We start from the raw sequence: 26,915 nt of genomic DNA, 5'->3' as shown, positions 1-26,915 counted from the left end.
AGTTTTTTTGTATAGGTATTCTCTGTCTCCTCTTACACCTGTAGGGCACAGTGTCTCCTTTAGCTTTGCATAACCACTTAGGTGGTTTTCAAACCTGCCTGTACATTAGAATCACTTGACACCTGGCCTCACCCACAGGCATTCTGAGCTAATTGTTCTGGGATGAGGCCAGGCATAAAAAATCCTTGAAAGGATAATTCTAACATGCAGCCAAATTTGAGATCAATGCTTTATATACTATAAGAACTCAGTACATGTTTGGTAAATTGAATTGAATTTGTAAAGTTGATCCTGTGAGGTTTAGAAAGCCCTATCTGTTATTTTACAGATGCTGTGGCTAATCTGGTGTTAAACTTAGAAATAAGTGATATGGAATAAATGGGCCTAAATGTACTGCCTGTTAATTCACCTTGGAGGCTAGTCTGTTCTGGTTCACATTCAGAGGCATAGGTCAGCAGCTCTAGGATTGGTAAGTTGACCATTTTGGGAGTGACAGAAGGGTTCCTCTAAGTCTAAGCCAAAAAACTGACATTACCCTTCAACTGGTATGTAGTCTGAAGCATGTATAAAATAAACTATGCCTTTAAAATGAATAATATATGAAAGCCCTAAAAATCTTGGGATGAGTTTGGGCTCAGTGGCTCACGCCTATAATCCCAGCACTTTGGGAGGCCAAAGCGCATGGATTGCTTGAGCTCAGGAGTTCAAGACCAGCCTGGGCAACATGGTGAACCCTGCCTCTACCAAAAATACAAAAAGTTAGCCAAGTGTGGTTGGTGGGTACCTGTGATCCCAGCTACTTGGGAGGCTGAGGTGGGAGGATCCCTTGAGCCAGGGAGACAGAGGTTGCAGTGAACTGAGATTGTGCCACTGCACTCCAGCCTGGGAGACAGAGCAAGACCCCATTTAAAAAAAAAAAAAAAAAAAAAAAATCTTGGAATAAGCTGGCTTAATGAGTTGGTTCTTGCAAAAGGACGCTGAGTATTAAATAAGGATGATGGTAATAACTGTCAGGGGTTTTCATCAGTCAAATATAGTTTCATACGCAAGTAAAGCACTATGAATTTTCTCTGAAAGCTAGCAAAAGAAAAGTTATAATAATGCATTTTGATGTAAGAGCTTGAAAGTAGGGTTGTGGCTAACTAATAAGAACAAATTGGCAAATAATTTTAAATGCATCTTGTTATAAAACAGTGCAATCAGCAAACTATTAAAATATTACCAGTTGAGCTTATCTAACTATTGCAGATAATTCTGGGATTTCCTTGGCCCAACACAAGTCAAAGAACTATTTAATATTTCACATCAGTAATAATGTTATAATTATACACTTCCCTTCCTCTGTGGGTTTCTATTGCTTTAGCAACTAGGACATGCTTCTCAGGAGAATCTTTCCAGTTAAAGAAAGAAAATGTCCCTTTAAACTCAGGAGTTAAAAAGAATAATCCAATTTAATATTATTTTTCATTAATTTGCCTTTAGAAATTTAAAGTGACAGCTCTGTATATAGTAATAAAAACATATATCAAAATCTTACCAAAACTCTTTCTACCATATTTTCTCCAAAAACAAAATTGGAACTGCAGCTTTTTAAAAAACATTTATCTTCGTTTGGTTGACATCTAAGAAAAAAAAAAAAGCATTTACTATTTTGAATACATGAATAAAGCCATTTTAAACCTTGAAATAATTAGATAATTTAATAGATTTGTGTAAAGCAAATTTACTGCTCACTTTTGTTTGTTTGAAGTTATGAGAAATGATAGAAAAATTCAGATAGGAGCATCAAGAGGTGATAAACAAAATAGATTCCAGCTATTACAGCAATGGCAGAGACCAGTCCTGGCTTCCTCATGGTCATCACTACACTGGCTGTGTGGTCAGCCAGGAGGGCTGCCCAACCCTTTTTGCTTTTCCAACACAGCCTGTCTAATATCTAATTTCCACTCTTCTCTTCCCCAAGTGCCTGATTCTTTTAACAGCCAGAGACCTCCAGGGCAAAAGTGAAACCTGTTAATAGTTGAGTGTGCATTGGTTTAAATTTTTTTGCTTCCCAGAAACTTGTTTTAATGTTAAAAGTATTTTTTTATGATGAGAAACTCAAAGGCAGGAAACCCTCTCTTTGTAGACAGATGTGCTCAGGGTTCTGCACTGCATCCCCGATGTGCATGGAAGGCACCTGCTAACGCACCTGGACAGAGCCCAATCATGTGAGCCAATTTATATCCACAGCTAGTTTTCTCTCAGATAAAACATTTCTTTTCACTAGTAACACTAATAAATATTAATAAATATTGTAGATTTGTACTTCTTTCTTTGTTGTCTATCTTATACCAGTAAATAATGAATAATGCCAAAATAATTTAAAAGAGAAAAAAAAATGCCAGAGAGAGAGGAAGAAAGGCTAATCTACTAACCAGATAATTTATGCCCAACTAAATAAAAGTTTAGCCACACCTTTTCAAAAAGTTCTCACCCAAGTCAATGAGACAATGAGGATAATTCAGTATTTATATGATAATATTTAAGTATCTAATATTTTAAAAAATATTTTAAACTTGTGTTCCTATAAAGTCTCCTTTCAAATCAGAATCTTGGCAATTTATCCATACAAGATCAGAAAATGATTTTCCATGAATGGTTCTAATAATGAAAGAATGCAAGAATGAAAGGGCACCCCTTCTGTTTTCTGATTATTAACTTACCCTACTGATGTTGCACTTAAAAAGTGCTGGTTAGTAGACAGCTGGACTGAAATTCTGGCACTTGATACATTTTCACTTAACAAATAAGAATTTCCCTCAGAAATCTGAAAGTAAAGAAATCCATCAGAAATTTATAAAGACTACTTTGCTATAGAACCATCAGACAAGGAAACAATAGTTGTAATTAAATATATTGAGGCCAGGCACGGTGGCTCACGCTTGTAATCCCAGTACTTTGGGAGGCCGAGACGGGTGGATCACGAGGTCAAGAGATCGAGACCATCCTGGTCAACATGGTGAAACCCCGTCTCTACTAAAAATACAAAAATTAGATGGGCATGGTGGCGTGCGCCTGTAGTCCCAGCTACTCAGGAGGCTGAGGCAGGAGAATTGCTTGAACCCAGGAGCTGGAGGTTGCGGTGAGCAGAGATCGCGCCACTTCACTCCAGCCTGGGTAACAAGAGTGAAACTCCGTCTCAAAAAAAAAAAATATGTGTGTATATATATATAGATAGAGAGAGAGAAAGCTTACTATGTTCAAGTACTGCCCTAAACATTCTAAGTACTATCTCATTCACTCCTCACAATTCTATCTATACACTTTGTACTTCTATTATCCACATTTTACAGTTGAGTAAACTGACACAAAGAACATAAATAACTTGCCCAGGTCGCATACAATGGAGATATGTCTAATATCAGAATATTATAATATTCAGAAATCTCACTACGTTTTGTCAATTTTGCCATTTTAGTAAAATTGTGTTAATTCTCATTTCTGGATTAGTAAAGCTTTCTTTCAGGACTGTTTAATCCTTGGAAACACCCTAAGAATGTCACCATCATAGTCACCCAATGTGAGAGAAAACTCCACTCATCTCTTTATTTTGAAATTTTCAACTGGCAACTTAACCAGTTACTTTGCCTTATGTACATATGTGTATGCACAATACCTGAATTAACATATAAATGTAAGAGTGAGGAATTTTAGAATTGGAAGAAGCCCTATAAATTGTCTGGTCTAGTATTTACAGTATATTGTGGACACCTTCCTTCCTTGACCAGGGATTCACAAAGATGTTCCAGGGCATTCATGTCTTTTAAAGTCAGATGGGGTATGTTTCCACTTACATTTTTATATCAATCAATAAAAATAATTTCGAGTATTTTTTCCTTTTTAACAGGAGTTTGAGAACTGACAAACGTGTATCAAGAGAGTATGTGCGATGGTTAGCAAAGATCAAAGTACCTGCTCGTGACCTAGTCATTCAGATGATGTACCTCTCAGACAAAATGGTAGTTTTTACTCCTATGTTGGTTAAAATAGTTATTTAGGCATATATTGTTTAATATATACATTTTAAGTAACCACTGATAAATGATAGGATGAAAAATAATTTCTCTGATTTTGATATACAAGTTAATAAGAACTATAAGGATAATGGTTCTATGAAATCCACCTAGAGATAGTTTTCACCAAATCTTTCAATTACATTCATTTGGCCAAAATTCTTACATAACCTCTTATATACAATATGTCTCTGGATCTTTAAAGATCATTAAATAGAAAATTTAATGATGGGCATATACAATAGGGCTTTTCAATAACTGAAAATAAGGTTTATTCACTAGACCTTATAATTTATTCAAAAATGCATACAAACAATAGCTTAAAATGTTCTCTTATGCTTTGATCATTTAGGAAGAAAACACAAGAAATATATTAATAAATTTTATTTTAAAAATATGCAATGCAAGATTTACAAAAATTCTCCCAAAAAAGAAGTATTGATGTACTTTTGATGTCATAATATGTAAATAAATTTTGCTCTATATTTTTAGTACATGCCATTTTAAAATCAAATGCAATATAACTTTTTAGAAATTAGTCAACATATTATACTTTCTATTACATAATTTAAAACAAATTAAACACCATGCACATTTCTTTTTTTCCTTTTTCTTTTTTTTTTTTTTTCTTTGAGACAGTCTGACTCTGTCACCCAATCTGGCACCATCTTGGCTCACTGCAACCTCCTCCTCCCAGGCTCAAGCTAGGACTACAGGTGCATCCCACCCTGCCCAGCTGATTTTTGTATTTTTTTAAAGACAGTGTTTTACTATGTTGCTCAGGCTTGTCTGGAACTCCTTAGCTCAAGACATCTGCTCATCTTGCCCTCCCGAAGTGCTAGAAATACAAGCGCGAGCCACCACACCTGCATCACTTCTTTCTTTTTTTCTTGGTTTTTTGTTTTTTTTTTTTTGAGACAGAGTCTCACTCTGTTGCCCAGGCTGGAGTGCAATGGCACAATCTCGGCTCACTGCAACCTCCACCTCCCAGGTTCAAGTGATTCTCTTGCCTCAGCCTCCCAAGTAGCTGAGATTACAGGCAGGCACCACCATGCCCGCTATTTTGTATTTTTAGTAGAGACAGGATTTCTCCATGTTGGTCAGCCTGGTCTCGAATTCCTGACCTCAGATGATCTGCCCGCCTCGGCCTCCCAAAGTGCTGAGATTATAGGCATGAGCCACTGTGCCTGTCCAGCCCTTAGTAACCTTGTTAAAGCTGTACTCTTACATTGGAGAGTTGTAGTCTCACAAATCTTGTGGTGTTTCTAAAGTTGTAAAGCTGAGTACTGGGCAGTGGAAACCTGGGGGTCTTGTCCCAGAGCAATTACCCTGTTTTGTATGAGGACAGCAATGAGAAAGCCAAGGGCCAGAATCAGTAGTCAAAAAAGGGGCAGGGATTTTCTACATTGCCAACTAGTCAACATCACAGTGTATCTTTGCCAGTTTAGGTCATACCAGGGGTTCACTCCAGACCCATATTCCAGCAAAACAGGAGCAGAGAACTCCCTATACAGTGTAATTGGGAGCGCTTGGAAAGCCTCCAGAGACAGATAAGAATTCTAACTTCCAACTACGTAATGTCCAAAACACTCTTCATAGGCCTTTCTAAAGAGATAGTAACTTACTCAAGCCATGCAGATATTGGTTTGGGGATATATTCAATTGCTGTAGTGTACCTCTGTCTCCCAGCAGAAGCAGACACAGGAGAAAGAGGACTCAAGATAGGTAGATTGGAATTTGAGAGTTATTCCATATTAGCCATTTGTTTCTAGCTGAACTACTTGGTCACATAGTTTTGCTTTGTTTTGTTTTCACTTAGTGAATATAAGGACAGAAACATGGAAGTGTAAAAAAATACCAGATTGGTACTAATTTTGACTCTGCCGTTGTCTTTGTTTATCTAAACAAAACACCCACTCAACATCCTTTTTTATCAGCAAAGTAAGGGACTTGATCAGCGCTTACCAATATTTTTATATTTCTAAACCCTTTACTTTGTAAGATATGATCTGGGGAGATCCATTATGAATTTTAAAAATCATTTCATCATTTATGAATGCTAAATAAGTAATTTTTAAGTAAAACATGTTTTCGATTTTAGATAAGGATATTACTGTTTTCATTTAAATAGAATGTAATAATTATCACCATGTTACATAATTCCTTACTTTTATTTAAGAAGTGATGTGGGCCGGGAGTGATGGCTCACACCTGTAATCCCAGTACTTTAGGAGGCTGAGGCGGGCGGATCATGAGTTCAGGCATTCGAGAGCAGCGTGGCTAACATGGTGAAACCCCATCTCTACTAGAAATACAAAAAGTAGCCAGGCTTAGTAGCGGACACAACCGGGGAGGCGGAGGTTGTGGTGAGCTGAGATGGTGCCATTGCACTCCAGCCTGGGCAACAAGAGTGAAACTCTGTCTCAAAAAAAAAAAAAAGGGTTACCAAGGACTTTTTGCTATCTAGCCCAGTAACAAAACAAAGCTCATGCAACTCCTATTTCTGGATATGGGGGCCTGAAACAACCTATAAAAATGAAGGATGTGGGATTGAGGTCAGTCCTGTTATCCTGGGCTTTCTCACCTTATTTTTTGTTTTTTCTTTAGTCTTGCAGGATTCCAATGCCTTGTGTCCAAATGTTTTTCTTGCTTTTGCACAACTTCGAGCTTGAGGTAGCTGCAAAATAGCAGGTCTAAGAACACGTTCAGAATGTTTCACAGGACCTTAAAAGAATAGAATTAAAGGATAAGTGTATTTTTAGTGAAACATTTCTTTACTCCCTATTTTTAACTAATATATTCTTATTTTCTAAAGCCATGTTTAAATGAGGGACTAATGTTGATTAATCAAAATCAAAATAACCATCGAGTTGCCTACTACTCACACCATGCCTAGCTTTTGCTCAATAACTATTCATTTTGATCATGAAACCGGGCTTACCTACATTATTTCTTCATTTTTTGTCACTCTGACCTACCTCCATGCCTCCAACACACATATATATGTAGGGAGATGAAAATATAGGTGATAAAATACACAATTTCTGAGGTTCTTGAAATAGAAGCTACATACCTTTTTCTGCACTCTTTATATCAACATTACTTTGCACAAGAGTTGATGTCATAAAAACATTGTTTTTCCTCACTGTAAGAAAAAATATTTAAAAATTTTTAAACACAGCAGAGTGTCAGATTCTACACTATTTGGGGCTTAACCATCCCATTCTGAATTTACCAGTAGATGTCGCAATTGGCACTAACGGAGGAATAGGTAGTGGCTCTCTGGAGCACTAGCTCCGCTAAAAATGGGATTGCCAGATGCATTCTGCTACATAGTTCTGTTTACTTTCAGAAATCTAAATGAAAATTAGGTAACTAGTGGAAAAGGCAGCCTTTTTGAGAATCATTAAATAGTGTACTCTCAGAAATTCTGCAGACTATAAAATCTTTGGTAATGAACCCTCCAGCATTAATATGTAGCTCTTATTGAATATTATAAAACTGTTAGCAAAGTCTGCCCACGCTCCCTGACTTTTTAATGAGTATCCCTGAAGAAAAAAGTAAAGATGACCAATCTGATAGGTTATTTTTCTATGAGTGTGTTGGTAGGGTTAAGACCGTGGTGGTGGCTCCAAGTGTAGAATTTCTATACAGTTCAAAGGGATCTCCTGTTGACTGCAAATTGCAGAAACCACAACCTTTAGCATTTAATTAATGAAAATGAGAAGAGAATAATTGTTTCTTCTAAGTATTATTTAAGGTGTCATAACATAAATGTTGGGGTAGAATCCCTTCTTACTTCAAAGTTCAATTTAATGTTTTTTAAGAATCTTTATTATTGAACATCAACAAAAAAGAGCCACATTTTTCTACTTCCAAACACCAGTAACATTCTGCAAAACATAAAACAGAATGGTGCTTACTGAACAACATAAAAGACAACGATGCTCTTTCTTTTTGTGTGAGTGTCCAGTAAAAAATGAATTAAAGCAGGTATGTAGATATCTTAGCCATTCCTTTGTTTTATGTACAAATACAATAAAACAGAACACCTTTGCCTCTGGGATTAGGATCTCTCTTTCTCTCTCACTCTCTCTTTTTTGCCTCAGTCTCCTGAGTAGCTGGGACTACAGGTGTGCAACACCATGCCCAACTAATTTTTGTATTTTTAATGGAGTCTGGGTTTTGCCATGATGTCCAGGCTGGTTTGGATCACCTAGCCTGCAGCGATCTGCCTGTCTTGGCCTCTCAAAGTGCTGTTATTACAGGCATGAGCCACCACACCCGGCCAGGATCTCTATTTCTCTTAATGCCTGAACTTGTCAGTCAGGTTAGAAGGGTTAGAGACACTAAAAAATGTCTCTTCTGCATCTGAAAGGTACTGGATATACTGTTAGTCAGTCATGCCTAGAATTTTTAATAAAAATATAGATTTATTTGTTGAAAAATTCTGTAGTTCCTGGGTAGATGGGGATCAATTCAAAGGAAGTAAGTGGTATTTTCTTTTTCTTTCTTAGTGGCAAACCTAACTTGGAAAAGGCAGTTGATTGTTTAGTAGAAATAAAAACACTAGAATAGAGATCATTTTAATGTGGGGAAAATGCCAAACATTTCAAATGTTTTATTATGGTAAAATAGTTTTACTTAGCAAAACATAAATTTCAAGTAAAGAGGAGTAATGTTTTAATTAGTGGAAATTTTAATGGATTTATATGCTAAACTTAAAATATGAATCTAATGCATAATTGCATGTTTTAAATATTATACATTATAAACTACATAGACGGACAATAATAAGTAAAATAGTGCAAAGTGTTTTTACTTTTATAGGTCTGCCTTAAAAAAAATAATGCTGTTATAAATGTAAAATCCTAAAAAACATTAAGTTCAAACTTTCTATCAAAGGTAAAAACATGTACTCTGAATTTGTGAAGTTAGAATTCATAAGGTATTCTTCCATGCATACTTTGCTAAGGCCTCTATTTGATTTGTTTCTAAAGTGTCAGCATTTTATGATAGCTAAGAAAGAAAAGTTATCATTAATAAGAATGATTTTGAAAAGTCAGAGTGTCAGGCTTGAGGTTCTAGAATCTATTACCTAGCCCAGAATTGGGGAAGGTTGGGAGGTCAATGAAGGATGACGATCTCACCTGCTTCTGAGACAAGGTTGACACTAAAAGCAGATTGCAAGCTAAAGTCAATAAGAAAGTGAGTTTTTTGTTTTGTTTTGATTTGGAGTTTTGCTGTTTGGGGAAAATTTCTGTAACTAATTTAGAAAAATCTTTTTATTTTTATTGATACAAACAAGGAATACATCTGATGAGGATGATAAATTAATTTCTATTCAATTCCATTCAACAGTAAATATTTATTTTGTGCTCACCATATGTAAGACACTATCAGGCATGAAGATGACCTTAAGGAACTCACAGTGGAGGAGGAATATATACACAGATGCTGTATTACAAAGCAGAAGCCATAGAGCTCATTATAAAAGAAATCACTGGACTGCTTTCCGCATAGAAGAGAAGCAAACTAAGTTATTGATTTACTCAGAATACAGTGTATGATAAAATTCTTTTCAAAGGGTAAACATCCATTTATTTAAATAGGTGGTTACCTTAAAAATGACACTTTCCCCTAGTTACAAAGCTAATACATGGTCAATGCAGAAACTTTGGAAACACAGCAAAATACAAAGGCATGGTTGTGGGGAGACCAAATCACTTGCAATTCCTCTACTTAAGATAACCACTGCCAACATCGTGGCTTATGTCCTTTTGGCATTTTTCCCAATGCTGATAAATGGAACGTTTAAATACTGACTCACTGTATCATTGTATAGCTTCTTGTTTTCACATACCAATATATTATAAACACTATTCAGTTGATAGAATTTTGACATTGCCTTTTTGAAAAGTTTCTCAGTAATTTTGCATTCAAAATAAACATAACAGTGAATAGTCAACATCCAAGGCTATACATACCTCCCTGGGACTGAGAATCTGTAATATGAAAAGTAAAAGATGAAGACCGCACACGCTTTCTTGAAAAACCATTACATTCTGCAAGAAAAGCAATGGAAAGGCGAAAATAACTTGCAGTAACAAATTATCCTCAACTCATGAGAGGGTAAGATAAACAGAATTTTCTTTTGTCTACACAGATCATCATTTGATAACACATTAACTCTTAAAACACTATTTTAAATATTGGTGTTAATAGGTTGCTGATTGATTATAAACCTATAGGCATATCATCCTAGTGTGAAACAATTAGAAATGAGTGGCATTGGCAAAAAAAAAAAAAAAAAAAAAAACAACTGTATATGCATTCTGAGGTCTACAGAGAATGTTTCTGATAGGCTAAGGGAGTGGAGCACAATAAATTTTAGCAACTAACGTCAGTGTTCTCAGAGACCTATATATCATCTTTGCAAACAAAAGTGAACCTACCGGCATATTTAAAAACAAGAAAAAACATTAACTTTCACATAGTCTGCACCACATGCCAAAATATTTGTGTCTGCTAATTTTCTTTGTATAAAGATTGATTTTGGAATACAGGATGAAAATCATTACCTGGTTCTGTTGCTTCATACCGGGTGTCTTCTGCAGGTCTCTGAAAGGAAACAAAACTACTGAGGAGAGCTGAGTAATGCTTTTGTATTATGTTATTGCAAAAGTAATTGCAGTTTTGGCAATTGTTTTGGCAATTAAAAGTAATGGCAAAAATTACAATTACTTTTGTGTCAACTTGGTATATCAGATTTCCACCCTGCCACTTTATATAGAGTTCTCAGACACCAGGGCTAATTGGCCCAGCCAGGACAAAGAAGTTCACCTTCATTTGTTAGGCACATAGTCAAGAAAAACCAAAAGTCTAGTACAGTGGTTTTATAGTTCAATGACTGCAGACTCACTTGTGGAAGTTTATTTAAAATGTAGATTTTGAAGCACCTATTCTCAAATTCTGAAATGGTTGTTCTAGGATGGGGCCCAGGAATCTGCTTTTTTAACAGCAGACTAGGAGGTTTTATTATTGTTATTATTATTAGTATACTATAAGTTCTAGGGTACATGTGCAGAACATGCAGGTTTGTTACATAGGTATACATGTGCCATGGTAGTTTGCTGCATCCATCACCCCATCATCTACATTAGTTATTTCTCTTAATGCTGTCCCTCCCCAATCCTCCCACACCCTGCTAATGCTCCCCTAGCGCCCCACCCCCCTGACAGGTCCCAGTGTGTAACATACCCCTCCCTGTGTCCATGTGTTCTCATTGTTCAACACCCACTTAAAGTGAGAACATGCAGTGTTCTGTTTCTTCTGTTCTTGTGTCAGTTTGCTGAAAATGATGGTTTCCAGCTTCATCCATGTCCCTGCAAAGGACATGAACTCATCCTTTTTTATGGCTGCATAGTATTCCATAGTATATATGTGCCACATTTTATTTATCCGGTCTATCGTTGATGGGCATTTGGGTTGGTTCCAAGTCTTTGCTATTGTGAACAGTGTTACAGTGAACATACATGTGCATGTGTCTTTATCATAGAATGATTTATAATCCTTTGTGTATATACCCAGTAAAGGAATTGCTGGGTCAAATGGTATTTCTAGTTCTAGGTCCTCAAGGAATTGTCAAACTGACCTCTACAATGTTTTGACTAATTTACATTCCCACCAACAGTGTAAAAGCGTTCCTATTCTTCACATCCTCTCCAGCATCGGTTGTCTCCTGATTTTTTAATGATCACCATTCTAACTGGCATGAGATGGTATCTCAATGTGGATTTGATTTGCATTTCTCTAATAACCAGTGATGATGAGCTTTTTTTCATATATTTGCTGGCTGCATAAATATCTTCTTTTAAGAAGTGTCTGTTCATATTCTTTGCCCACTTTTGATGGAGTTGTTTTTTTCTTGTAAATTTGTGGGTTTTTTGTTTAGTGTTTTTGTGGGTAGAGGTTAAATTACCTTCATGAGTCAGAATGAATACCAATAAATAAGCTAAACTGAGAATCTAGTGGGGTTTTTTGTTTGTTTCTATTCATTTGTTTACAGTTGAGGTCTTGTTCTGTCACCTAGCCTGCAGTGCAGCAGTGCAATCATAGCTCACTGCAACTTCTAACTCCCGGACTCGAGCAATCCTCTTGTCTCAGGCTCCTGTAGCTGGGACTGACTACAAGCATGTGCCACCATGCCTGACTAATTTCATTTTTTTTTTTGTAGAGATGGAGTATTGCTTTATTGATCAGGCTAGCCTCGAACTCCAGGCTTCAAATAATCCTCCCACCTTGACCTTGAAAAGTGCGGGATTACAGGCACAAGCCATCACGCCCAGCAACTAATCTTATTGTTGGTCTTTCAAAATGGATAATTTTCGTATGATGCCAAAAAAGCAGACAGAGTTCAAAAGACCCCTTTTAAATCAGATATCATAATTTAGAATTTATTTTTTACTCAATTTTAGACTAGGTCAGTGGCGAGGACTCATGAATAGCTATAGCCCTCCTAATATCTTTCAGCTCCTCCCCTTTTCAAATTACTCCAAATAAAGATATTACTATAGTAAAACAGTATGTTATCCATAGCTGCAAGTCAAGTCCTCTGGCTTCCCATTCCAGCCAGACTGATGTTTGTAAATCCTGACTATATAAATAATCTGGAGGCACTACTGTGCTAGTTAAGAACAGGATAAACTTTCAGGATAACTAGCTTCCTGAAATGTAATTATCTTGGTCAAAGTAACATTAAACAAAGAAGTAGTCAATCTCACCTTAAAAGTATGTTCTCTCTTTTTAAAAACAAATATTGGTTGAGCAATGACAGATTTTTCTGTGAAAAAAAGAAAACAGGCAAGAAATCAAAGGATACTCTGACATTTCTTATACCACCTAAAAATATTTGAAGACTTTTTGTTTGTTTTCTCTGCATTTGGGTAAAAGTCAAGCTATTTTACATGGATACTATAAATTGGACATTTATATATAATTTAACTGTTAATTACAGAAATAAATACTTGGGGGAAATGATAGCAGTATGTTTCCATAAATAGTCTCATTAAATGAACATGCTTTAAGTGTTTAAGGAAAACAATATAAGAACCTTTAGAATCTCATCAGGACATAGTGATTAACACCATTACTTTAAGAATAAAAAGTTTCAGTGAGTGAAAAACCTAATCTGGGAGTAATACTTGCACTTAAATTAGATGTGGAGGTATAAGTGATAGGTATCCACTGCATTATAACCTTAAAATATCCAGAAATAATTTGTATTTCCTTCACTAGAGTAGTCATACACCAAATTTCATTTTTAATATTTAGATAAAAAATTAGTCTTACACAGTGTTATAAAGTAAAGTTTGTCTTCAACTTTGCCAGCCTTATTAATATTTTGTTTTTTCTTATCTTAGATAAGGCAGTAGAAAGAAACTCATTCATTCTAGGGTATGCATAAGTGATAACAGCTTTAAATGTCAAAGCTCCAGAATTCTTAAGAAATGTTATATGGCAGTTGAGAGCTTGGGCTCTAGAGTTAGTTTAGATAAGCATGTATTCAAATATAAGTCCACCACTAATTGACTAAATACTTTTCGGGAACAATGTATCTTTAGTTTCCTCATCTGAAAAAAAAATCAAAATTATAGCAGTACTTGCCTCATAGAGTTTATGTGAAGACTAAATGAGACTTTTAGATATAATTACTTAAATTTTAACAAAACCAAACAAAAAAGTCTTAAGGATATTAAATATCTGGCACTCCACCAATCCCCATTCTAAAACTCATAACTATCATTGCTAAGTGGTGACAACACATTCTTGAGGAGACTAAGTAAGACCTCAGAACCTTTCTCATTATAGCAGCCATTATCAATATATTGTCTTGGCATGCACTGAGGTAATTTGCCATCCCTGAGCGGAATAAATAAAGCTCTAGCTGACAAATTTCAAGAAACTACCAGATAACATCTTTTAAATGCCAGAAAAGGATTCCCCATTTCCCCACAATCTTATCGCATAAGAGAGTGTCATAAAGTCTGCAGACAGCCTTTGTGAATCTCCTAGAGCCATGTGAACTTGGGTACCTCCTTCCAGTCCAGTGAAATAAACTGTTTAGTTTTTTTATGCAAACACTTACCATGCTGTCTTCCCTTGGAGCTAAGTGATCCCCAGCAGAAAATCCTCATTAGTACATTGGCATTACCATTCATATGAAACTATAGTTCAATTCTTTATTGTTTCTTAGAACAAGCTCCTTTTCGAAAAATTACATTAGATGTAAGCAGTGACATTTTCAGAGACTTTGAAAGAAATGGTTTTTGTGAATGTGCACTGGAATATTTATGAATTAGAATAATAAATGGGGCTCTTGTAAACTGGGCTTAGGACAGCTATCCTTAAATAGCGTGGCTTGACCTAAGCCTTCACAAATAATATGTGGACTTTCCCTCTATCAAAACATACAGCTGAAAATATGCAAAAGTGATCATTAATGTCAGCATTAAAGAGGAAGTCACAAAGGGTACTTGCAGCTTGGAAGGCATATGGCAAAGTAAAAAGGACACCTTTATCTGTTAATTCAACACATATTTATTGAGCATCTTTTTAATGCAAGCACTGTGCTGGGAGCTTGGAACACATGGTCTAACTGAAGGTGCATTAGTGGCAGAGCAGCCACCTTCTCTCCTTGACACTGCCCAGAACTTGGTTAGCAAAGAGATAACCTTCATACTTCTTCTACCTAGGTTCTCTCAAGCAATTCTCTTAGCTCCAAATATTGAGTCAAAAGTAAGCATTTATCAAGCCATTGGGTCTATAGCAGATTTTTTTACCTCACCCAATAGGAAATCTGAAAATAAAAACGGGGTCCTTAAAATTATATTGTTAAAATGTAGCCTTTTTTGCTTTCTGCTAATCATTAATTAATCCATTTATTCAATGAATTTGTATGGAGAAATTACTATGTATAAGACATTTTGCATGGTACTGTGGATGTTAAATTTAGTCTAAAGCTACCTCCTTATAAATTTGCCTAAATGTTTCTCTGTTCATAGTGAACTGGGTGTTGAAACAGACTGTAACTTACTCCTCTACCATTCTCCGAGTTTCAGCCAATCACAGGAAGCCAACTCTTCAAATAAAGCAAAACCAGCTGTAACCAATCCAGCTGTTTTTTTACCTCCCTTCCATTTTCTGCAGGTCACTTTCCTTTTTCTGTCCCTAAAACCTCTGACCACATGGTAGCATCGAAGTCTCTCTCAACCTATTATGGTTTGGGGCTGCCCAATTCGCAAATTGTGCTTTGCTCAATTAAATTCTAATAAATTTAATTTGTCTAAATTTTTTCCTTTAACGTGTATAAAACAGTAAAGAAAACAGATGTAGTCCCTGTCTTTTATAGAGGTAAAGGAAGAGAAAAAGAACTAAGTAATTAATTACACAATATTGAAGTTCAACTGGGGTAAGCATTATAAAAAGGAAGTACCAGGCTCTCGGCAAGTAACCAACAGGAGAATCTTAGTTTTAGGGGGTCAGGGTAAGGTTTCCAGGAGAGATGATATTTAGGCAGACTTGTAGGATGAGTAGAAGTTAGCCAGGCAAACGTGGAGGAAGGGCATTTCAAGCAGAGGGAAAAGCAAGAGGAAAGTCTCTGAGAAAGGGTGGAGCTTGGCAAATTTCAATAATGAAAGGAACCAGTGTAACTGATATCCTAAGAGAAAAGTGGACAAGGGATACAAAACTGGGCTGGAGATGAGGCTGGAGCTTTGCAAGGCTGGGTAGGTTCTGCCAGGGAGTTCTGTTTTTATTTCAAGAAAAATGGAATGTTGAAGAGGGATTTTAAGCAGGGAAGTGCTTTGCTCTGATATGAATTTTTTCTTTTAAAGATTACCCCTCCTGTGGTGATGAAAGGGTATTAAGGGAAAGGGGAGAAGGGAGGGGAAAAGGGGAAATAAGGAATCTAATTAAGAGACTAGTCTAAGTTTTAGAAAAGGGCTGATGAGGCTGCTCTTTCTTTCTTTGTTTAAAACCAACCATCTGACAGGGTGCAGTGGCTCATGCCTGTAATCCTAGCACTTTGAGAGGCCGAGGCGGCAGGATCATGAGGTCAGGAGATCAAGACCATCCTGGCCAATATGGTGAAACCCCATCTCTGCTAAAAATACAAAAATTAGCTGGGCATGTTGGCTCATGCCTGTAATCCCAGCTACTCGGAAGGCTGAGACAGGAGAATCTCAGAAGTTGCAGTGAGCCAAGATTGCACCACTGCACTCAAACCTGGCTATAGAATGTGACTCCGTCTCAAAAAAAAATGCATCCATGACTTTTTTTTAAGAGAAATTGAATAATTAAAAGTTTAAAATAAAGTCTTCTGCAAAAAAGAAAGAAAATGAGGGGATAAGAAATACTTTAAAACTTAAAAATTAATTTTGATATTTTGCTTGTTTTAAGATTCATGTAGCATTTAATGAATCTCAATATTCATTATTGGTTTTTTCCAAAATACTTCATTAACAGAAGACATTTATTCACCTTACAAATATTGCATTGAGTACAAGAAAGAACTCAAAGTACTATCTTCAATTCTGTTACAAGAAAGAACCCAAAGTACTATCTATTTAATTCAATCTAAGTTCACTTGTAATTTTCTGTAAGGGAGGTACATTGTTGGTCAAGTGCTTTTATCCATCATCTGGTGTACATTAATTATTTTAATAATCTGTGGATTAAATATGCTTTCTGCCACTTACAGATGAGGAATCTAAGGCTTGGTTTAGTGCATCACTCAAATGCATATCATTAGTAAGTGGCAACACCTTTAATTAAATCTAGGCCTCCTGCTACCAAAACCATTTATTTAACTTCAATATGTCACACTAACATATTGTCCTACATGGCTCTACTGGCACAAATTAGTCCCATATGTATGATATGTGGCATAACATAGCACTATGTCAATGAAAAATCAGTATAAAATAACAGGACTTTCAACTTTGTCAAAGTTGATTGACCATACATGTGAACTTCGACTTTCTCCTTAAATCAGAAATCACAAAATAATAGGATTTTGTGTGTGTGTGTGCAGGGGAGGAAGAGGAAGCCACCACAAATACAAGGAAAAATGAAGAGAAATAATAGCAACAAAATGTTGGAAGCTGGAGGTGGAAGGGTAAGTGGTAACGGACTTTACAGCCCAGGAAAGCTGAACTGCAAGCTTAAGTCAGCAGCGGAGATGCTAGAAAGCAAGCTGGCTGACCACTCCCCAGCTACAGAAACACTAGAAGTCCAGGAATTGGTAGCACTAAGTACCTCTGGAAGCAGAAACGATATTTGGCTGAAAATAAGGAAGATATTTTGTCTATTCAGCAGCAAAGCAACTGTCCCTCTCCTAACCTAGCAGAAGACTGGGGGGTTATTCCCTGAAAAGATAAAACATCAGGCACAGTTTAAAGTGGAGGATCAATAATGAAAGGACTAGGTGAAAGGTTGCATACTATATTAGTTCTCCTTATAATTTGCTTTAACAAATTATCACAACTTCAGTGGCTTAAAATAATACAAATTTATTATGTTACATTTCTGGAAGTCAGAAGTCTGAAATGGATCAGTAAGGCTGTATTCCTTCTAAAGACTCTGGGGTAGAATACATTCCCTTGACTTTTTCAGGTTTTAGAGGGTGCCTGCATTCCTTAGCTTATGGCCCTGTCATTACTCCAACCTCTGCTTCTGCTATTACATTGCCTTCTTTGACTCTGACTCTCCTGCTTCCCTCTTTGTTTTATGATAATCCTTATAATTACATTGGACCCACCCAAATAATCTAGGATAATCTCCCCATATCAAGATCCTTAACTTAATCACATCTGCAAGTTTTATTTTGCCATCTAAGTGTATATACTTACAGGTTTGGGGCATTAGAATGTGGACAGCTTTAGGAAGACATTATTTTGTCTACCATGTATACAAAATGTTAAGCTCTTGTTCTACTCAATTCACAGAATGCTGGCAGCCAGGTTATTTCCTCTAGGGGGAAAATCAGAAGATTTTTCTCTGGAAAACCTGACTAACCCTAAAGAAGAGACCTAAAGATATTGACAAAAAGTTTCCCCAGTGGCTGGTCAAGCCAGATGATGAGCTCCCATTTTACCAGCTACGAAGCTACCAGGCAGCTTTTTGTGTCCCTCTCTTAAAAACAAGCAGGCAGTCAATGTATCATCAGACATAAAACACAGTGATTAAACAAGTAAACAGGAGAAAAGTAAATTGGATAAAGAGTGATTAAAATATATGCATATGTCATTCATGTACTCACAAATAATAAACATCCATGACATAGAAGCAGAATATTATATTTTTGAAAAAGAACATAGAACAAGAATATGCTTTTAAAAGTTAAACTTTAAAATATGATAGTAGAATCAACAAAATAATCTTGATTTAAAAAAATAAAATATTTGGAAAATTAATTTGAGTAAATCAACCAAAAAGCAGAACGTAAGAACAGAAATGGAAAATAGAATAAAAATGTAAGAAAACACAGGTGTCTAGCCCAAAAATCCATTTCAACACTTGACTAATAGAAACTCTAGGAAAAAAGAATATAGAATACAAAAAAAAGATGAAATTATCAACAAATGGATCATAAATATTTGCCCAAATTGAAGAACATAATCTCCAGATTGCAAGATCCCATCCAATGCTCAGGACAACATGAAAATTAACCCAATCCAATGCATATCATGAAAACGGTAGAATCCTGTGGACAAAGAAAATGTCCTAATGGTATCCAGAGGGAATAAAAAAGTCACATACAAAGGGTCAGGAATCAGAACAGCTTTAGGTTTCCCAAGAGTAACACTGGAAATCAGAAAGCAAAAGAGCAATACTTTCAATACCTTGAGGGGCAATTATTTCAAGCCTGGAATTGTATACAAACAGAAACCATTGATTAAGTGTGACAATATGATAAAAACATTTCTAGATTGCCAGGTCTCAGAATGGGTATCCCACACCCACCCATTCTCAGGATGCTTCTGGAGTTGTGCTCTACCAAAAGAACTAGTAAGCTAAGGATCCAGGACCAGCAGAACTGACTCAAGAGACAAAAGGGATGCTGGTGAAGGGATGTCTGAGAATGTCAGTGCACACCAAGCACAGAGAGCACCTAATCCAGAATAGGGGTGGTCCCTGAGGAGACTCCAGGAATGACATCTCCAAGGAGGTGGGACTAAAACTAATTGGAAATCTCAAGTGGTCGAATATTTCAAAAGGGTATTTAGAAGATTGTAGGAAATTTAGGGGCTCAACTGGTGATAAGTATATAGAGAACTAAGAAAACAACAACAAAAACAATGACAGTTATTAATTCCAGAGAAACAATAAATAGGGAAAAAAGAAAGAGTAACCATAATATATTACATGGCTCAGTTGCAATAGCATTTAAAATCAATATGAAATACTGATCTAATCAAATTTAGGATTCTACGATCTGTGGAAGACAGAGGAATACGCATGTGTGTGGTGGTGGTGGTTGCAGTGCTCAGGGAAATCTGTGAAAGGGAGCTAATTCTTCCATAGTGACAAGCCAATAGTGCCTAAATATAAAAAAAAGAAACAGCGTGATATGTGGAGATATGGAGGTTAATGCCAAAAGAAACCGTGGTGACAGTTAGATATGGTTGTCTCTGGGGATCAAGAAAAGGGAGAGCAAAGGAGGGGACAAGGATGAGCATTTCCTGTTTTTCCGGAAAAGCCTCACAAAACTAATTGGTTCCTTAAATCACATGAATATGTATAACTTTGAAAATATAAAAATTAAAAAATAATCCTTTTTCTACCATAGTGTCAGACTCCCAGAATTAGAGGACAAACCCTATGATGCTTGCCAAAAATTGACTTAGCTTACTGAGTTATACTGCCCAGCAAGCATACAGTACCTTGCTTCTTGATCTTAATCGTTCTTCACCTTAAAATATGTGGAAATTTAAAATATGTGGAAATAAAGTGTGAGCAATATATAGTTACTGAGTCCAAAAAGCAATCAGAACTTCCCCAGAATAACAGATCTTTTTGTGATGCCATCTAAAGCTTTGAAAGACATTTGCTTTTGTTCTTGGCCTTCTCCTTTATTCAAAACACTCATCTGAGTCTGTAGACTGGAACTCACCAGAGAGAAAATCCAGTACAGTGGGCCCTGTTATCTGTGGCTTCAGCAACAAATGGTCAGCTGCAGTTCAGATACTTTGAGAGACAACATTCATGTAACATTACAATATATTGTTAAAATTGTCCTAGATTATCATTCTTAATCTTTTGTTGTGCTTAATTTGAATATTAAATTTTATCATAGGTATGCATAGAGGAAAAAAGAATTCAGCTGGATATTATGCATATATTTAATAGCTTTGTCCTCCAGGATTCCAAAGTATTATACTATCACAGTCAGTGTTTATAATAAACTTTTTTTTCTATTTTAATATGTACTATATTTCCCCCTACCCCAAATTTTGGGTGGCTTATAAGGCGTCCCTACCTTTTCTTTCCATATGTTTAACTGATACCTGATCTCTGACAAACCTATTTCAACTGGGAAAGTAACTGGAGGATTTTGTTGCTGGGTCCTCTCAGAGGTGGGGATTTGAAAGGATCTACTGAGTCAAAAGAAGATGTCAAAGATAGACACTGAGAATGGAGTACCTTTGACTTCATTGTACTTCAGTGGGCATGGGGGATAGGCAGCTCCTAGAGGTCCCCAAGTTTCTGCTACACAGCTTCTCCCACCTAGATTTTAGCACACTTCTTTCCACTTGGTAGTGTAGGAAAGGTGGAAACCCAGTTCTCCACGCTGGATAGAACTAGGCTACTCTAGCCAGGGCTAAAAGGGTTGTGTAAACAGCCTTGGCAGGAAATAGGGTGGCAACAAACCGCCTGCAGAGGGGAAGGCACTGCCAAATGGGTCAACTCTAATTGCTACCAGGATTGGAATTATCCACTTGAACTGTAGCTCTGGCAGTTCCCTGCATTTTTTTCTCCCTTTATATATATATATATATTTTTAAAAATGTTTCGTAATTGATCCCCAAAGATGTGATCATCACGTGCAGTGAGCTTCTAATTTGGGGATGATCAGGGACTAGAATGCTTTTATAAGGACTTTGTTTGTTTTTTAATAGATCTTTTTCAATGGCTATCACAGCATGCTTCATTATATTTTACTATTGTTTTAGTGTCAGGACATTATTCTTTGAAATATTATTTTTTCTTTCTTTTTAAAGATAATAGCTAACATATGAAATGCATATGTGTATCATGACTAGTCTTTACTCTTTTGCCTTTTGAAATGTTTAACTTAATATGACTTTAAGAAGTAGTATGAAAATTTAGATCTGGCTGACCACCAGGGATGCTTCTTTTATGTACTAGCATAATATAAAAATTTACATTTGTGCCATACTTTACCTATTATAGGACATATTTAAATATGTTAATATTTGGTAAATAAAAGAATGACTACTAGGAACTAGAGGTATGGTTTTAAAAATCTGAGCTTTGTAGAAAAAAAGACCTGGATTCAAATTCCATCCCCTCAAGTTACTGTGTAGACTGGGGCAGGTCATTGGACTCCTGTAGTCCAGGTCTTCTCACCTATGAAATGGGGATCATTAGATCTACCTTATAGAGTTGTAACGATTCAGCAAGGTCATGTATATAAAACACTCTACACAGTGCCTGCCTCGCAAAAGATGCTCAGTAAGCTGCAGCTCTTATTACATTATATGATCCTCAAGAAGTTAGTTATTAAACCCTTTGCTCATGAGAGAACTAAGGCTCTAAAATTACAGGACCTGTCTCAGGTCACACAGATAATTCTTAGAGATCTGAGACTATTAAGACATGAGAGCTGACTCCAAACCTTTTTTCTCTAAGTCAACTTCCTTCCTGGCTTCCATTGTGAGTCAAAGGACTATTTTACAGCTTCTTCTTTTCTGAAACGTGACATGTCTGGGCTATGATGGCTCTCTCCTGCCTTCCATGGTTCTGTACAAACCTGATTGGGACATGATCCTATATTGTGTGAGTCTACCTGCACTTCAGTTTTGCTGTATAGAAGACACTGCATGATGGTTTTGTTATTCTTGTCATTATTTGTGCATATTCTGACTCTAAAGAGGTTTGTTCAAGAATGTCTGTAGGCAAATGGCATAGTGATCCTAGCAATATAAAATCACCATGTATATATTTCTTTTCAGCCACTGGCAACAATAACTCAGAACAATGTGTTCCTTTCGACAGGGCATACCCATTTCTGCCTAATTTGAAGGTGTTACTTTGTCTGTAAATAAGACTATTGTGTGCTTTTGTGACAAAGTTACTTGCAATCTTTATTTGAATAAGTTTTTTAGCAGCAAATGTGGGACTTCTGGATTGATAATGCCAGAAAGAATGGTTTGTTCTTTCTCTACACTGCTCCCTTATTTAGACCCAAGGGCTCAGAAAGTTGCAGAATGTGTCCTAGGATGTGCCTGGTCAACCTGATACCATTTGGAAATACATATTTAATTTGAAAGCATTTGTAAATCACATATTTTTCACTCAAAATAACTCGCAGTGTGAAAATGCTTCCATATGTTAAAAATGGGTCTCTCTGCTTTGCTGAGGGAGTGGGGAACAAAGTCTAGGTTATATGGGATGTTGAAAATATACATTGAGCAGGCACATATGCAAGTCTAGAATGGTATCTTCTTAAAGTAAATTTTAAATAATAATTAGTAGATTTTTAATTACTGCTAACATTAAAGAGATACTTTCGACACAAAATATCGTGTCAGTAAGAACTAAATCACTCTTCAACAATATTACTAATAAGTTAATACAGCTGAAATATAGCTTCATAGATTGAGTCCAGATAAATTTAAACTCTTCCCCCTTGGTGAAGAAACATACTATTTTAAAATTTCTTCATGGATTCCAAGGACACAGGCTGGATGGAGAAGCTTGATTGCAACTTCTTCCAATTCCAAAACTCTTTTCTTTAAACTTACTCCTCTTTGTCTTGAGCCTTTGAGCACATAGAATAAAAAGCTCCTTGTTTTTCCATTTCCACAGGAATAAGTGGATGTTATTCCACTGAGAACAAGTCTTTGGCAGCCTAGTCAGGAAGAAGGAGCTGAGTTGCCATCCAAAGCCTGACCAGCCCAAGAGGGGCCTGGACCCCATTCCCCTCTAGTGAACTCCCAAGAGGCCGAGGTTCCTCTTCTCCTTGTGTTTGAGGGCTGAACTGCTCTCCTGGCCCTGAGGCATAGAAATGTAGCAGGAATAACATGACGCCTGTGGTAGATGGTTCTGCAGGGATGTATCTTACCGCACTGTATTAGAACTTGTTTGGGAGAAGTAAAGGCCAGGTACCAATCTGTACCATTACCAGAAATGTTTTGTTCACCAAGCTAATGAAAATTGGCAGAGAAAAGTTTTTACTTTGAAAATTTATATGACTTGAAATATTCCCAGGAACACTGAAAACAATCCTTTAAATTTATTCCTGAGGATGTCTGGCCAGCTCAGTTGGCTCACTGCAACCTCTGCCTCCTGAGTTCAAGCAATTCTTGTGCCTTAGCCTCCTGAGTGTCTGGGGTTACAGGCACCCACCACCATGCCAGGCTAACTTTTGTATTTATAGTAGCAATGGGGTTTCACCATGTTGTCCAGGCTGGTCTCGAACTCCTGACCTCAGGTGATCCACCAGCCTTGGCCTCCCAAAGTGCTGGGATTACAAGTATGAGTCACTATGCCCAGCACAGTAATTAATTTTAGCTTAGTTTTCAAAATGAAAAATGTTTTAAAAACACCAAAACTTTAATCCATATTTGAGAATGAAGCTTCTTATAACAAAAATTTGTCTTGTCTAATAAACAGAACCTCATAATCTGTGGTACTGGTATATGTCTTGCCTATGCTATATATATAAAAATACACACGCACACACACATCTTTATCAGCCACTTCATGTCTCTGCAGACAAGTAAAGTTTAACACAACCAATCATAGACCAAAATAATCAATTTTCAGCATTCACAGGCTTACTCTTACTCTTTCAATAGCAATATCCTTCCTTTTATTAGAATTGCTTAAACAGGTCATTATAAAGGTCTGAAATATGGTTTTTTCATCTAGATGGAGTCCCACTCCAGAGAGATGACCATGTTATTGAGCTATAGTTGCTGCAAGTCTAACAGTTTCTCTGAATCTGATGAGGGAAAGGAATTTGAGTCTCATTAGCACTGAGTTCTTTCACGACCTGAAGCCCATCCTGCCATTATACAAGTCATACTTAAAAATCTCTTCCTTATCTCTCCTGTTTGAGTAGTAGGTTGGGTTCCCTCTCCTCACTTTCATTTTAAACCCTGTCCTCCTTCTGAATCAACTCACAGGCGTATATTTTATGTTCTTTTGATGTTGTTTTAGTTAGTATGAAAAGATACCTTCACACCAGCATGCCTTGTTAAAAGTCTAGATCTTATTCCTTTGACCTTTTGCGATCCACAGGGTGTGAGGTATGTGATCATTGGGTAGAAGGAATGCAGCTTTTTAATGAATACAGGTATTTACTGCATTTTAAATCCTGACTTTTGAATATTTTGCTAGATTTGCCAACAGACTTCATTAAAAAGCAACTCAGGTGTGAAACTTACCTTGCCTAAGAGTTGATTAAAATTTTAAGTCAAGTTAATGATTTAATGTAATAGTTGAGCGAACACTTGAAATAAAGACGCAGTTTAAATAAAAGTGAATTATAATAATGACTACTATTTATTCCCTTTTTAATTTGAGGTTTGGCATACTGCCTCTTTATTTTGTCAGAAACCCAAACTGCTCTCCAAGACTGTAACAGCCCAGTTCCAAAAATGGTACATTGCTATCTTTTGCATTTCATGCAGTGCGGGACATAGGACTATGCAGTTATTTAAAGTTAAGCAAAAACTGCTAGCCTAATCAGCAAGCCACTTGCTCTGAGCTGCTAGATGTGCATTGATACATCTGCATTTTTGCAAGTGTTTCTTTTCCAGTCAAATGTACCCTTTTGGGAGACAGTTGGATGTAGTTGGTAATTCATATAGAAATTAACTGGTGATTTAATAGCAACCTATTCTAAACAACGGAAACACAAATTGAGTTCAAGGGCCAGCCATCATCCAAGCCCTTTGCAGGTACTTAGCCGAACATCTATTTTGTACCAGCTTAAGAGGGAGTGAGCATGAGTGAGAAAGCCCAGTCTCTGGAGTCCAGATCTTGGGTCAGGAGCTTGGCTGAAGACCCCAGCTGTGAGACCTCCTGGGACTTTCACAAAGAAATGAGCTAATACATCAAAAGTGCTGAAAAACAGTGTCTGGTCTATAACAAACACTTCATAAATGTGATTTGTTTGTAAGTGACATGTTAGCACTGTGATATGGTCTAGGGTATGAATCCATTTTTTCTGCTCTCAAAAACAGCACAATCGAGTCAGCATTAACACAAAAGAATAATTCTTGGCAAAGCTCAGAATCTTAGTTTTGAAAGTGATTTTGTAGGTCCCCTTGTGGAACTTATCATCTAAGGTGTCTAGAGCATGCTTAGTAGATGGCCTTCCATAACAATATCAATAAAGGTTCAAATGTTTGCTCTTGCCAGATCACACTTGCTAGTCTTACACAACCTGGACAGAAGAATCTGGCAAGGCTTATAGCCTGTACTCTTAGGTACAGTGCCCAAAGCTTTATACTGAAAGGTCCCAGTGTCCATTAATGAGCAGGATAATTCTTGGTTACTGGCTGACTGCACAGAATACTGCCTGGAGAATGTCATTTTGTCTGAGCAAATCTTTTGGGCAAGATATAAGCAGATTACCTAAGGAACAGAGAATTTGGGACATCATATGCAGTGTTTTATGCTTGTTTGCTAATTAATGTTTGTTTAGTAAACAGCCGTCTATGTGAAAAGAATTTAGCATAAGGTTTGCTTTATTTTAATATGGTATTGAGGTTGTGGAGGAGTAGCTTACTTTTACTGCATCCCTAACTTTTTACTGGTTATTACTAGCTCCCCAAGAGAACCTAAAAGATATAAATGATCAAATTAACTCAAGTTGGCATGTAATACTTCCCACCTCTCTCACAGCCAAAGCCAAAGGGCTTACCAGGGCAGACATGACTATCTAACTGCTCCTCTCCCCTCTCCCTATCTCTCAATCATTTCCTTACACTCACTTAAGCTAACTCAATTATACTGGCCTCCTTTTGACCCTCTAACACAGTCATTCTTAAAGTGTGATCTCTGCAACTGCCGCAATGGCATTTCTCTGAGAACTTGTTAGAAATGAAAATTCTTGACTCCTTCCTTCCACTCCCCTCAGAACTTCTGAATCAGAAAGTCAGAGTGGGACCCAGCAATTGTGTTTTAATTAGCTCTCCAGGTGATTCTGCAGGTGATGCTAAAGTTTGAGAATCACAGACCTAGATAACTGTGATAGAAATATTGCTCTAACTGAAATGAATCAATAGCCACATCAGAACAAACATAGGTGAAGTGTAATTTCTAAAACTCAGTCTTTGTACTTAACTCTTTATTCTACCTGGATTGCTCTTCCCCCAGATGTTGCACAATCCACTCCCTCACCTCTTTCAGGTCTTGACTCAAATTCACCTTCTTAATGAGGTCTTCCCTGAGCACCCTGCTTAAATCAGACCTCCATTATGACACTCCATTTTGCCTGCTTTATTTTTTTCCATAATCTCTATCTTCATTATTCTCATTTACACCATTGGTCCCTAACCTTTTTGGCATGAGGGACTGGAAGACAATTTTTCCACAGATGGT

General features: G+C 36.7%; 1 protein-coding gene and 1 long non-coding RNA gene across 4 annotated transcripts in view; one reads left to right on the top strand and one right to left on the bottom strand.

Moving 5' to 3' along the window:
* Positions 1 to 26,915, top strand: part of LOC116552271 — a 67,896-nt gene that overhangs the window by 22,372 nt on the left and 18,609 nt on the right. The window lies entirely within an intron of this gene.
* The window catches only part of RANBP3L (RAN binding protein 3 like), a 56,056-nt gene that overhangs the window by 17,482 nt on the left and 11,659 nt on the right, over positions 1 to 26,915 (bottom strand). For 2 of the 3 annotated variants that reach the window (XM_032278949.1, XM_032278948.1), the window contains exons 2-8: positions 12,839 to 12,897; positions 10,637 to 10,676; positions 10,043 to 10,120; positions 7,129 to 7,200; positions 6,640 to 6,779; positions 2,706 to 2,809; positions 1,538 to 1,622 (exon numbers count right to left, since the gene is read on the bottom strand). In XM_032278949.1, coding sequence (XP_032134840.1) covers positions 1,538 to 1,622; positions 2,706 to 2,809; positions 6,640 to 6,779; positions 7,129 to 7,200; positions 10,043 to 10,120; positions 10,637 to 10,676; positions 12,839 to 12,897 — 578 coding nt within the window. Of the gene's footprint in view, positions 1 to 1,537; positions 1,623 to 2,705; positions 2,810 to 6,639; positions 6,780 to 7,128; positions 7,201 to 9,153; positions 9,229 to 10,042; positions 10,121 to 10,636; positions 10,677 to 12,838; positions 12,898 to 26,915 lie in introns of all 3 variants that reach the window. The other variant, XM_032278950.1, reaches the window with a different exon arrangement.

This window comes from Sapajus apella, unplaced genomic scaffold, assembly GCF_009761245.1.
Source record: "Sapajus apella isolate SASKATOON/1434 unplaced genomic scaffold, GSC_monkey_1.0 scaffold11, whole genome shotgun sequence".
NCBI classification, from domain to species: Eukaryota; Metazoa; Chordata; class Mammalia; order Primates; family Cebidae; genus Sapajus; species Sapajus apella.
The sequence above is the reverse complement of the archived record's forward strand: the minus strand, read 5'-3'. Positions and strand labels throughout refer to the sequence as shown.